Here is a 12,687-nt window from a genome sequence, read left to right as displayed (position 1 = left end):
GTAACATCCAGACAACAACTCCATGTACACCGGTTCTTTGTTTGCTCACCTCTCCTGCTGCGTCTGTTGCGTAGTTCATCTGTCCTCCGTTCATCCAGCAGGCTGATCTCAACTTTCATCATTTGAATGTTTCCATATTTTCAATTCCTCCCGTTTCACCGTCATGTCACGTCTTCTTTTTTGCTTGAGAGGATATGCAGGGTTTTTTTTCCCCCTTCAAAAACTTCCCCACACAAACATGTACAAAGAACCACATTTATTCAGATATATATTTACATCTTGTCCCAATCCTGTTTTTTTTTTTTTGTTTGTTTGTTTTTTACAAGAATCAGGAGCACACATGAAATAAAAGTGAAGTAATAATCAATAATATGTAGATAAAAATCACAGATATGGCACTGAGTGGTAAGAGAAAAGTGTGATCAGTAAACACAGACAATCACATGGAGCTATTGGTGGGAAAGGGGGAATATCAGACACTATGTCAGCTTCATGACAATTACTGAGGCAGATGTCACAAGCAATAATCTGAGCATGTGAGGGTGTTGAAATCTAAGTCGCGGAATTTGTGAATCCTGTTTTTACTTTCACACTGCCTTTACATGGAATGACTGTTTGTACGCCGCAGTAAATCTCCTTTGTCCCAACGTTTACACTAAAACAAATAATGCTGGTGACTCTAATTTCAAGAGACGCGTCAATGCAGGCTACAATTCATTTGTCCTGTCAGTGACCAGCATACCATTCACTTTAACTCTTGAAAATAGTGCGTCGCCCCATTTTCCAGTGAAAATCAAAACAGAAAATAAGGTTTCTTTTTCATTATCAGGCAGAGTTCACCATAAAAAACACAAGTAATTAAAAACAAAACAAAAGGTAATGCAACAAATGAACACTAATACACAGTAAAAGAATGTGCTGAAACTCATTTTCTGTCGAGCTGACTTTTTGGACAAAGAATCCGACAGGTGTGAAGGAGCACCATGAAGTTATGGATGCAGGTATTTTGTGGAAAGTGCGCCCTCTAGCGGCTTCTGCCTGACTACAATAACAGTCTGTCATGACCAAAGCTGAATGGCTGCAATAAGCTTCATCACTCCTTCATGAAGATTAAAGTGCTTAAGGCGGAGTTTTGATTTGATGCCACATCTTTAGGGTTTCTTTCAGTAAAGTGAAACTTTTTTTTATGTCACTGCAAGACTCTTCAAAGAGAAAGTTTACAAAGTCTACTGTACCACATCCATCACGTCTCTTTAGGATACGACATGTTACTACGGTCCAACATAACTCTGTCGACAAACTGTATTTTTGAATGATCATCTCACAGATGTAAATTAACCTGTAGCTTTAAGGAGATTTAATAAACATTCAACAAAGTGCTAACTTGCCAATTCACTCGACACTAAGTGACTATTTTACAAATATTTTTTTTTAAAATACTTAAAGTTAATGAAATACATTTAGGAGAGCCAATGTCGTATCAGTAGACAAAAGGCATGCAGTGCATTTTCAGAATCACTTCTTGTTTTGTTTTTTTGTACACAACCCTTGCATGCAGCTGTTTGAAACTGCAGCTGTGAGACATATAAAACCAAGGCCCTTATTCTAAATGAAGCGCCACCTCAGAGAAAAACTTGTCCTGTGCACAATAACAAAGGTTTCCCTCTTCACACAGCCTTGTTCGGCATATGCCTGTACTGCCTCAAGTTCACTCTGCATTTGTTGGGAGTCCCCTCCTGGGAAGGACGCGCTTCGTTTTTAGAGGGTGCGCTTCATTTAAAACAACTCTAAAAATAATTCTAAATTTACAATTTACATCCGGGTCGGACTCCTCGTCTTTGTGGACACATTAGCCGATTACTTTGTTTCCCTTCACTACTTGCGTCCAAACTGCAGAGTCCTGTGGGAAGAAGAGGAAAAACATTGGAGAACAAATCGAGCCCACAAGGGAGGAGGCCAATCAATGCCAATAATGCCACGGTGAAGATGAAATCAATTAAAGCTTACTTTGTACATCCTTCTTGCCTTTGAAAACCCCAATGGAGGGTTTAGGTAAACAAACTGCACAAAAACAGAGGGAAGATTTATGAGGTGATGCACGTCAAGACATTTAATACACAGAAATAATGACACATGGAAGTTTTGCATCATATATATATATATATATATATATATATATATATATATATATATATATTATATATATATATTTCAGATTAAACATTTTCGGTAGTTTAATCAGATAAACCGTGGTTGGCAGAACGAGTCAGTTATAAATAAGAGAAATTAATGAAGTGAATTTAATGAAATCATAGAAAGAAAAAAAAACCCCGATAAGTTCTCCTTCTGTTAAAAAAATAAAAAAATAAAACCAGAAATATAAATGTGTCTTACATTACTGGCTACAGATTACATTTTTATTGGATTACTTGTTGGGGACATACTATTTGGTTTGTTTACAGAAATGACAGGCCTCTTAAGTATCTGTTTATCCATCTAAAACAGGAGTGTAAAACTCATTGTAGTTCAGGGGACTTCAGAGGTGGAAAGATCACTCAAATATTTTAATCACGTAAAAGTACAAATACTTTGAGATTTTTGAGATTTTTCTCAAGTACAAGTAAAAAGTAGCTCATATATAATGTACTCAGGATAAAAGTTACTAAGTTACTTTTTTGACAGCAGGAGAAAGGTCTCTCCTGAGAAACGCAAAGAAAGTCAAAGGGACATAAATCTGCCTGGGCCTCTCGGGACAAACACGTCTCACGCTGCATAATCACGCTCTTGCCTTTCCTGCGCTTGAAGCCGAAGTCCCTACAATATGACCCGGGATTCACATCCTTTTTTATTCGAGTTCGACATCAGTGGAATTTGATGAGGTTTCACTTTGCGCTGGATCCGTACCACCGCCGTCCGCCTCAGTCTCCATCTTTATTGCGACATTAGAGGCAGTTTGCTCTCTTACCCATCATTCCCTGCAGTACTTCCGGGGCACAATATCTTTTAATCTATAATTACATTTTTTTTTTTAAATGTTTACTCAGTAATATGTATGATTGAAAATGTAATGGAGTGAAATACTGAAAAAATAAATCTATGATTAAGTAAAAGAAAAATTATAGAGTTTTAAAACGACTTAAAAAAAAAAACAACTACAAGTACACCAAAAAACTCAATTACAGTAATGTGAGCAAATGTAATTCCTTACTTTCCACCTCTGCCGCCCTTTTAGTCTGAACGGTGTTAGAACAGTACAATCGCACCTTTAGTCATTTCTGCAGTTTTTCACAGGGAAGTTTAAACTAAATTCTTATAGCTTCTTTAAAGCGAAAGCTCTAGGTGATCTCTCGCTGGGAGCGCTACCTCCTGTTGAGCTCTCTAGCTTTTGGTGTTTTGTTTTCTTCAGTGTGACTCCACTCTTATGGGATTTTTGTTATCACTTTACAAAGTCTTCCCAAAAGGCTGAACTGAACTTTCCAGCTTGTCAGCTTTAGCCCATGAGCTACATGTTGGACAACCGCGATCTAGAAGCTTCTTTCACATGTCTGCTTTCTGACACTCGACCATCGTGATGCATTCAAGGTTCTTTAAGTTAGAAGAAGTTCTGTTTGCCTGGTGGAAGTCAGTTTTCTTTAAAGCTGCAGCTTGGCTTTAGGTTTGGACTCCTGTCAAAAATAGTAGATCTTTTCCACTTTAAAATGTGTTGGGGGTTTTTTTCTCGATCATTCCTTTGTGCTGTTGGACATGAGATTGGCATATTTTCCTGCTCAAAGGGTTAGGGTTAGGATGGATACGTACCAACTTTCTCTCACAGCCTCGATGTCACTCACGAGATTCTGGGCTAAACAGATGCCAAAAATCTACAAAAGGGGGAAAATATAAACATGAGGTGATGTAAACACAAACGGTTGAAAGATGAAGACCTACGGATCACCCGAGTCCCACCTGCAATAACGCAATCCCAATGAAGATGCCTGCCACCACCGTCAGATTGTCCTGAAGCCACTTCTCAAACTGTGGGACGCAGCCTTTGATGTAGATGAAAGTCCTCTGCTCCGAGTCCTGACAAAAACATTTACGGGTCAAAATCAGTGCCGCACTTTAATAAAGAAATGTGGATCAATTCATTTCTCTTGTGTTTTTGAAGTGAAAACATGTCGGATGGGACTTTGCTGGGAAAATGTAGACACTGCGGTTATTTTTATTGGAGGCACATGATTCCCCCTGTGATCTCGCGGTCTCCTCAATGTCTCACAGCGAAGTCGCTTTGATCTAAAGTTACTCGGCTGTTAGCGCACGCACACACGCACGCACGCACGCGCGCACGCACGCACGCACGGCTAACTGTTTTCCTGCTCCGGTCGAAGCTCCTCGTCTCTGGCTCACATGTCGAGCGTCACGAAAACAAACGGAGCCTTTTCCTTACATTACGCTACTGTGGAGAAAGGCCAAAGCTAATGCCGGGGGTGGGGTAGGGGGTGGGGGTCTAATTCCCACCGCATTTCTGCCGCATGAGTAATAGCACACAGCCCAGAGTGTACTGATGGAGAGCCAGCTGCTGCATTTTGGGGAGGAACATATTGAAAGAGGAGTACTGTGTCCAGGGTGGAGTACCTGATGAGCTCATGTAGCCAAATAAACCCCAGAAGTCAGAGCATTTCAGTTTATACTCCTAACTGTTTTTTTGTTTTTAATACATATCCCTGGTTTTTCGAAAAGCTTTTACGTTTTTGTGTGATGCTCACCGTTTTGGCTCGAATGTCGTATCCACACTGCGTGTTAATGACGTCCTCCTGTGGGAACAAATTGGTTTGAATCCTGAATGTTCTAGTAGCTCATGGAACACAGTAACACACACTGAGGATATGTTCATAAAAAATATTCATTTTGCAAAGAAAATGTCAACAGTTTTCCTCGTCTCAGCTTCCGGAAAGCAGTCCTTTAAAACTTTTAGTGTAATTTTGCGACAGCTGCTGTGAGGGATCCCAGTTTGACTGGTGCGTGTTGGACACCAGCCTCTACAGCACAGGAACACAGTGGCAGAGGTGAGAACAAACGCTTGGAGTTGAGTCAAAGTTTTAAACAAAGAAAAGCTTGACCCCAAACTACAAGTCAGCATTCGGTTTCATTCTGGTAAAAAAAAATGTATTTAATCCGCCAATGAAAAACACAGGAGCAGATCTTTCACAGTAATAATTAGGTATGAAAATTTCAATACCAATCACCAACTGGGAGCCCATGTAAAACACAGATCTTCACAGCTGTGAACATGTTGCACAGATAACTTTCTGAATATTATGTTTCCGCACTGTCAATAAGTGACCTTTTCTTTTTCTTTTTTAAACCATAAAATTATCCGAACGAGCTATGGCCTGTGTAGACTAACAAGAAGTTCAACTGTTAAACAATCTCGTGCACGATTTCCAAAAACTAAAAGTCCCACTTTATTCTAGAAAATGTAAATATGTACTTGTGGCTATTTAAAGATTTCCATCATTCGAGAATGACAAGCAATGCTTGTGCGTGTCTCGTTTCAGAGACAAAGATCTCAAAGCTTTTAGAGCTCAGTTTTCCCCCACAATTGATTTAAGTACGTTTAAGCAATCAGTGACACAGTTGAAACACGCCTAAATGACTAAACTAAGAAGCATGCATATGTGGCTCCAGGCCTTCAGAGTTAAGATTTGGATTGTGTGTAGGACTGAAAGTCACAAACAGGCAGAAAGAGAGTAACAGTATTAAAAAAAATTGATGGGAGTAAAATATTTGAAATGGTTCAACATTTGAGTTGTGTCCTCTGTGAGTCGAAAACACAAGGGGGGAAACTTGAAAACTAATTTTAGACTAAATTTAATAATGACCCAATATGAGCACATAAAGCTGAATTTTTTTTTTTTAGCAGCTTAGGATGAAAATGTTTTAATGCGACTAATGATCCAGAAGTGAGACTTCTAGAAACATCAATCACTTGTTAATAATTCATTACAACGTGATACTCCAGCTGGACTCCCTATAGGGAGTTGCACGTCGTTTGATAAGCAATTAAAAAGTCTCTATAGTTGTTATTAAAGTGGAATGACCATGATGTACTGCCACTGCAGCAGATTGAGCAGCACAAGTTAAGTTACAGTATTTTTTTTATCCCCCCCCCCCAAAGAAAAACGCCTCGGACAAGATCCCCTCCCATCCGCTTTCAAATTTTGCTCTGCTGGCAGAGTCGGACAGGACGAAACCCTGAGGCCCGAGCATCCTGTTGGAGGCCGGCCATGACGGTTGACAGCGTCAGCCAGCCTTCTGGAGGACGAAGATAACCCAGCTATCTATCACAGAGACGGCCTTCACTATTTCTCCTCTGACGGTCACAGCATGACGGATCCATAAGCTCAGTCTAAATGCCGCCTCTAAGACGCTAAAGCACTCAATTACACAGGCTTTCCTTGCTCTACCGCCGGGGGAAACCGAGTGGCAGCGAGGGGCAGGGAGACGTACCGCAGGATCTTTGGTGCAGCAAGAAAAGGGAACGCCACATTTCTCCCGACTCGGGTTCGAATCAGTGCAGTTGAAGTAGGCGTTCAAATTCCAGTCGTCAGCACCGAAGGCTCCACAGCACTCCCACTGCAAGGTCGACCACACACAGAAACATGTCAGCAGGGCCCCCGGAGAAAGGAACCGCTACGATTTAACACGAGGTAAAAAAGAAAAAAAAAAACAGCCAGAGTGAAATCTGAACGACAGATTAAAAAAGAAACGGTGCTCACATAAACTTGAGTAAAGTCTATGAGGTTCTGCAGATCTATGTCATCTCTGTAGGCCCGGATGTTGTTGTTAATGAAAAAGTTGAGCTGGTCCTTTATCCAGTCTTTGAAGACAAATGCCAAGACTCCCGCAGTCAGCTCCAGGAAGAAGATTATACCCAGAAATACAGAGAACTAAAAAAAAAAAAAAAAAAAAAAAGAAACATTCACTTTTATTTTACTTTGACCGTAATTTGCAACCAGGAAAGGATGGAAAAGTATCTGGGCATACAAATTTAAGCAGGAAGGAGTTTTCTCGCAGAGCTCCGATGCAGCCGGCGAATCCGAGGATGAACATCACACCACCCACCACGAGGAAGAGCCAGACGGGGTCAAAGCCCCCCAGATCAGTGATGTATGAGATGTTGGTGAGGACGCCCTGGAGAGAAGAAACAGGGCAGCAAGTCAGACCAGTTAGTGAAATGAAATGTCTGAGGAAAGCAGACTCGGGTCGCCGATAAAGCTCTTCGAGGCAACAGATTCACAAGCTCAATGAGTAGGTATTCTTATTATCGTTATTATATATGAAGCAGTTTAATATGATTTAATAACAGAAAGTTAAGATTTGAATAGTTGGCTTTGCAGCTGCCTGTTTAAATGGAAATCAAATGGCCGCATTAAAGCCTGGCGATTAGATTTGTACAAAAATATGTGGCGGGAAAAACAATCATCTATGCTAACTGCCTGATAAACACTCTTGTAAAAAAAACAAACAACTAATATAGTAATTTTGTGCCTGAAACAAAAAGGATCCAACCCATTTTGGATCCTTTGCGATGCCGTGAGTTGGATTATGTTCCCTCTGGCTCTTTCAAGCTTTCATTTGGTTCCTTGACAAACTGCGTCATGGATAACCTGATCATGCTAAACTCATGTGAAGAAAAATATTTGATATATAGTCCAAAACACAATGAAAAAAACGCAAACAAACTAAGGAAATTGACACGAGTGCTTTCTCTTAACGACGCGATATTGAATTACCTGTCGCCGTCTAACAAATATGGCAACAAACATGATAATCTAATCGCATCCTTAAGAGTTGGGAGAATTTATTCAGAATGTGAAAGTCCAAAACCCTCCCAGTGCCGACAGAGTAGAGAGCGAATGATTCTGATCCATTCGCAGTCCTTTTGTTCGGGAGGGCGTCCCGCAGGAAAGCGCGACATTCCTTCCTGATTCAGTAAAGCCGCTGCGACCACTAACAAATGGCTCCCGGTGACAAACGGGTGAATGTAAGATATCTGGATCATTCACAGATGTCCACACAGCGAGGAGATGAATCAGTGCAACTTCTCGTCGCGGCAACGTATGAATCCCACCTTTTCACTCCAGGCCCACAGCCCGATGGCGAGGAACGCCACACCGAGGAACTGGCAGAAGGAGAAGAAGAGAGACAAGAGAGGAGGATCACTCTGCTGTTTAGTGCAACATGTCGTCATCACAGAGAGACAGAGAGAGAGAGGGAGGGAGAGAGAGAGAGAGAGAGATTTTCCTGGCAGCGGAACACCACTAAATATCTCTCATGACAGTCTGCAGTTTCAGCACGAGGCTCTCCCACATCGGAAAACATCTTGAAACTCTCTAAGACCCGTCATGACTCAACAAACGGTTTGCGTTTCAATCTAAAGCACACAAGTTTGACGAATCCCAAACAGAAAATCAGAAGCTAAATGGAAAAATCACATTTACATGTGTTCATAATACAGTGGGAGAGCTTAATTAACTGTATATGTAACTAACTGTATGAACTCACATGCAGTTAGGATTAACTGGCAGTAGTGTGATCACCGGGTTTTTCATTCATTCATTTGCATCCCTCGCTATCACAAGACGGTGGGCCGCAGGGTGGTACAGCGGTGAGCGCTCTCGCCTCACAGCCAGGAGATCTGGACTTTATTACCTCCGAGGGGCAGCAAGTAATAAATAAATAAACACAACAACCATACAAGTTAACGACCTAACTATAAATTAGGCGGCAAGTAAAGGACCAGTGTGTCGGCAATAAAAATATAAAAAATAGACCCTTTAAGCCTGTTCATTCGGTGTCCCAGCAGATTTTATGTTCACACAGGATGAACTCGCCCAATACAAAGTCTCCTTTTTTATTAGTGTCTGTCATTACAGCAGGGACACACAGGTGTATTGTAGTTTGGAGTTAGCACTCCAGTGACACGGTATAAACACTCGTAGGGAGTACGAAGGAGATTTATTTATTATTTCTCTAGATATACCAGCTTCCTCATACAATCCAAATACATGTGAGGTTATGTTGACTTGTGACTGCGAGTGTCTCCGTCTGTCGGGGACAGCGAGGTCGTCCACTGGGTTCACTAATGTTTTGGAAATCGGAGACCGGACAGGAGAGCTTTAGACATTTGTCAGATTATTCACCCACTTTTCTAAACAAATAACGAAACACGACTGTGTGAATCTTTTAGAAAAAGACACGGTGAGCTATATCGGACACAATAAAGGGTTGGGCTATGAGCTGAACACGATGGATTTAATACATACAGACGTAAGGACAAAAGGAGCAGATGTTTTTTGACATAATTAACAGGCCCTGATGATGTACTGTATTGCGAGGTGAGGAGTTGGAGGTCACCGGCTGCATTGTTGGCTGTGTGCCTCTGCAGGGCCTGACAGATGGCCTTCCTCTTCATCACTCTGAGACCCGTGACGGCTCTCGGGCACAATGGGTCCACTCACGCCTCAAAAGACTAAGGTGATATAACTGCGAGACAGAATCGCTTCAGCCTTCAAACCGTTTTCTTTTTTCTAGTTATACTGTGGCCGCCCCCTTTTCCACTGTCATTCTGCGCAGGAGTCAATCGGTCATTTTCTCAAGAGGACATTTCACCACGTCCCACAAAGACAACTACAGACCTAAATGATATAAACAAAGTGATTCAGCTGGAAGGTCGTGCTCACTGGTACTCCGTGTCGATGAACTGTGAGTTGTTACAAAGGGTATTTTGAACGCTCGTAACATCTAAGCGTTCAGAACACAAAAACTAAATCAGTAAATTAAATTTTTTTTTTTAAAAAGAAGAAAAAAAGGGAGATAAGTGAAGTGCTCCACACACAATATATTCTAAATGTTTTCGTGGACAGTGTTTTATATCCGTGAGCTTTTTGCTGGATTAGAGAAAAACTGACATTCCCATCTGCACATTTCATCCATTAATCTTTATCAAAGCAAAACAGCAAATTTGTTTTCTAACCATCTGAGAGCTCAAATGATCACATGGCTGCTTTTCTTGTTTCCGCCCAATTAAACAGCCATTGGAATGAAGCTGTACCAGTTTTTCTGAATATATCCGTTAACAATTCCAATCTTGCTCATATCGAGACTCAGCCATCATTCAGTTTCTGGCTTTTTAATGAAATCGGAATTGTTTTGGACCTGAATGCTTCAAGCTACACATAAGTTCTTGAAGTGAGCCTAACTGGTTCATTCACTAAATTCTGTTCCTGTTATCTCTTTCAACAGGAGGAGGATTCCCTCTAATATGGACGTCAGCATCTCATCTATGAACTAATGACACCGAGAAGCTGAGAGAAACTACCAAAGTGCAGAAGATGTTTACTTCAGGCTGCTGATGCGTCACAGCTTCGTTGGTTATTGGTTCATGTTAAACTCTCATGTTGCAATCAGAAGGACTGAGTCAGATAAGGATTGGCAAATACATTGAAATAACCACGAACACGACGTTGAAGATAACTGGCGGCTTGTGAGCAGTAGAAAGAGACATCGGCGCCCCAGTGGTTTAAATATACAACCTAACTTACGAGAAATAAATTCACTCCTCCACAATTTGCATGCTTACATGTGTTTTTCTGTTTTTAGGAAAAAGGAGAAAAAACACTGAAGCTAATGCGCTGTAAGCAAAATAGCAAGCAACACTCATACTGTTCTTAGAAAAAATAAATAAATAAGATCACCAGTTACCAGTCACAAAGCCCTTCTATTAGTATTTTTATACTTTGAAATATTTATTGTTTTCCATCATAGTATCTGAGTGAAAGAGGGAAAAATATGCTTTCTGCTTTAAAATTGTAGCCTGTGAAGAAACATAAATGTTTAAAACAGGTCAATGCAGTCCTAAAAGCAGCGATAACAACAATGCTATAGTTATGTTTACTGATGTTACGTTAAAAATGTAAAGTACAGTATCCAATTTTGATTGCTTATAACTTGCAAATGCAGCCAGTGGTCCACGTTGTGTGTTTACAGTGAAGGAAACTGTAGTACTACTAAAGTACAACCCCTGTTGTATAGTGTCTCTTATACATGAATACAATGAAACCTTAAAAGACAAAATAAATACAATAGAAATTCTGAGAGAAAGCATGGACGACCTAAAAAGATAAGCAGCTCACACATTGTCAACACCTTACATGGTATTGAAAGTGGAGAAGAAGAGGTGTGTGTCTTAGAATTTGATTTGAAACCAGATAAAGCGCCTGTCTGACGGAGCCATTAAAATCTTGTTGTTAAAACACTTGAATGCAAAGTTATTTTCAGCAAAAACTACTCAATGAATTAGACGCTTTATAGCTGAACGCAATCATTGCCAATAGCAGGGACTTTATGTTTCCCCAGCTAATAGTCATATTCTGTAAGACATGATTAGTAGTTTTGGCAAACTTCTGCAGACATGAGCATGAATGTTCTTTGCAGAACAGTGCAGATATAAATGTTTACATATGAATTTGTTGGCGGTGGAAATTGAAGCAAATGGTAAGGTTTGAATTTTACTCAAGTATAAATACAATATGATGCTGCTTCCTGGTAGCTGTAATGCAGGAGGGAGGGAGGGAGGGAGGGAGAGAGGGAGAGAGAGGGAGAGAGAGAGAGATGAAGGAGGCTTGATGTTGACAACAGCAGTGAGGGAGGAAAGCCCTCCATCATCAGGCTGCACACAAAAACAAAAGGAAGGAGGCAGCAAGTGCACACACACACACACACACACACACACACACACACACACACACACACACACACACACACACACACACACACACACACACACACACACACACACACACACAGCGATTCACCTTAGAAAAAGCCCCACATCCCCGTCAGGTGTATGCCACACGGGGCTCCAGGCCCAGACTCACCCAGAATATGATGTTAAATCCGAAGATGAAATACTTGATGCAGCAGCTCACTTCATGAGCCTTGAAATGCTTTCCGGACATCATTTGGGTAGATTTAGTGATCAAACGCCGTCCCCAGAGAGTAAAAAATCTAAATCAAAATCAAAAAAAAGAAACTATAACATCTAGGGCTCTGTTGTGGAAACACCCTTTTCTATTTGTTTTAAAGGCTCGACCACCGCGCCGTCAATTGTTTCCGCCTCCAATAATAAACACCATCCTGTGTTTGTGTCCGTGCGGGCGGAAGACGCAGATGAAGCCGGAGAGGAGCGCTCAGTGCCCCCGTTTCCCTCCGAGGACACCGGGCCGGTTCAGAAACGGAGCTCCGGAGGTGTAACGGAGAAATAAATCCTCAGGAGTCCGCCACATTAACGCTGATGGTCGACTCGTCTAACCCAGACATGGCTGTTACGTGAGTGACGTGTGTGGGGGCCAATAGGCGTCTTCCGTTATCTGAGAGGGCGGGACATCCGGTAGCGGACAGATACAAACATGGACACAAACGTATAACGTAAAGCGACACAAAGTACATCACTTTATATTATAGATAAAAACTTAACAATCATACCTGTGATAAAGGATTACGTATTTAATCCAGGAGATTTCATTTGATGTAAGCTGATTAAATGCCAAATATATAAATGATTGCTCAACGCACAAAACAGTCACTGCTTAGCCCTGCATACTGTATACTGTATACTGTATATCACTATTTAATATCACTATT

General features: G+C 41.1%; 1 protein-coding gene across 1 annotated transcript; it reads right to left on the bottom strand.

Moving 5' to 3' along the window:
- Positions 1–241: 241 nt before the first annotated feature.
- On the bottom strand, positions 242–12,387 carry LOC308109392 (tetraspanin-5). The gene is made up of 10 exons (XM_080462926.1): positions 11,922–12,387; positions 8,114–8,164; positions 7,027–7,173; positions 6,759–6,929; positions 6,490–6,615; positions 4,746–4,793; positions 3,946–4,062; positions 3,799–3,860; positions 2,008–2,061; positions 242–1,900 (listed from the first exon to the last, which is right to left on the bottom strand). Exons 1-9 carry the CDS (start codon positions 12,003–12,005, stop codon positions 2,049–2,051), a joined length of 819 nt encoding a protein of 272 aa, XP_080319052.1. The 5' UTR covers positions 12,006–12,387; the 3' UTR covers positions 242–1,900; positions 2,008–2,048.
- Between the last annotated feature and the right edge of the window lie 300 nt (positions 12,388–12,687).

Source organism: Lipophrys pholis, assembly GCF_963383615.2.
Source record: "Lipophrys pholis genome assembly, chromosome: 5".
Lineage (NCBI taxonomy): Eukaryota > Metazoa > Chordata > Actinopteri > Blenniiformes > Blenniidae > Lipophrys > Lipophrys pholis.
This window is presented reverse-complemented; position numbering and strand designations above follow the sequence as displayed.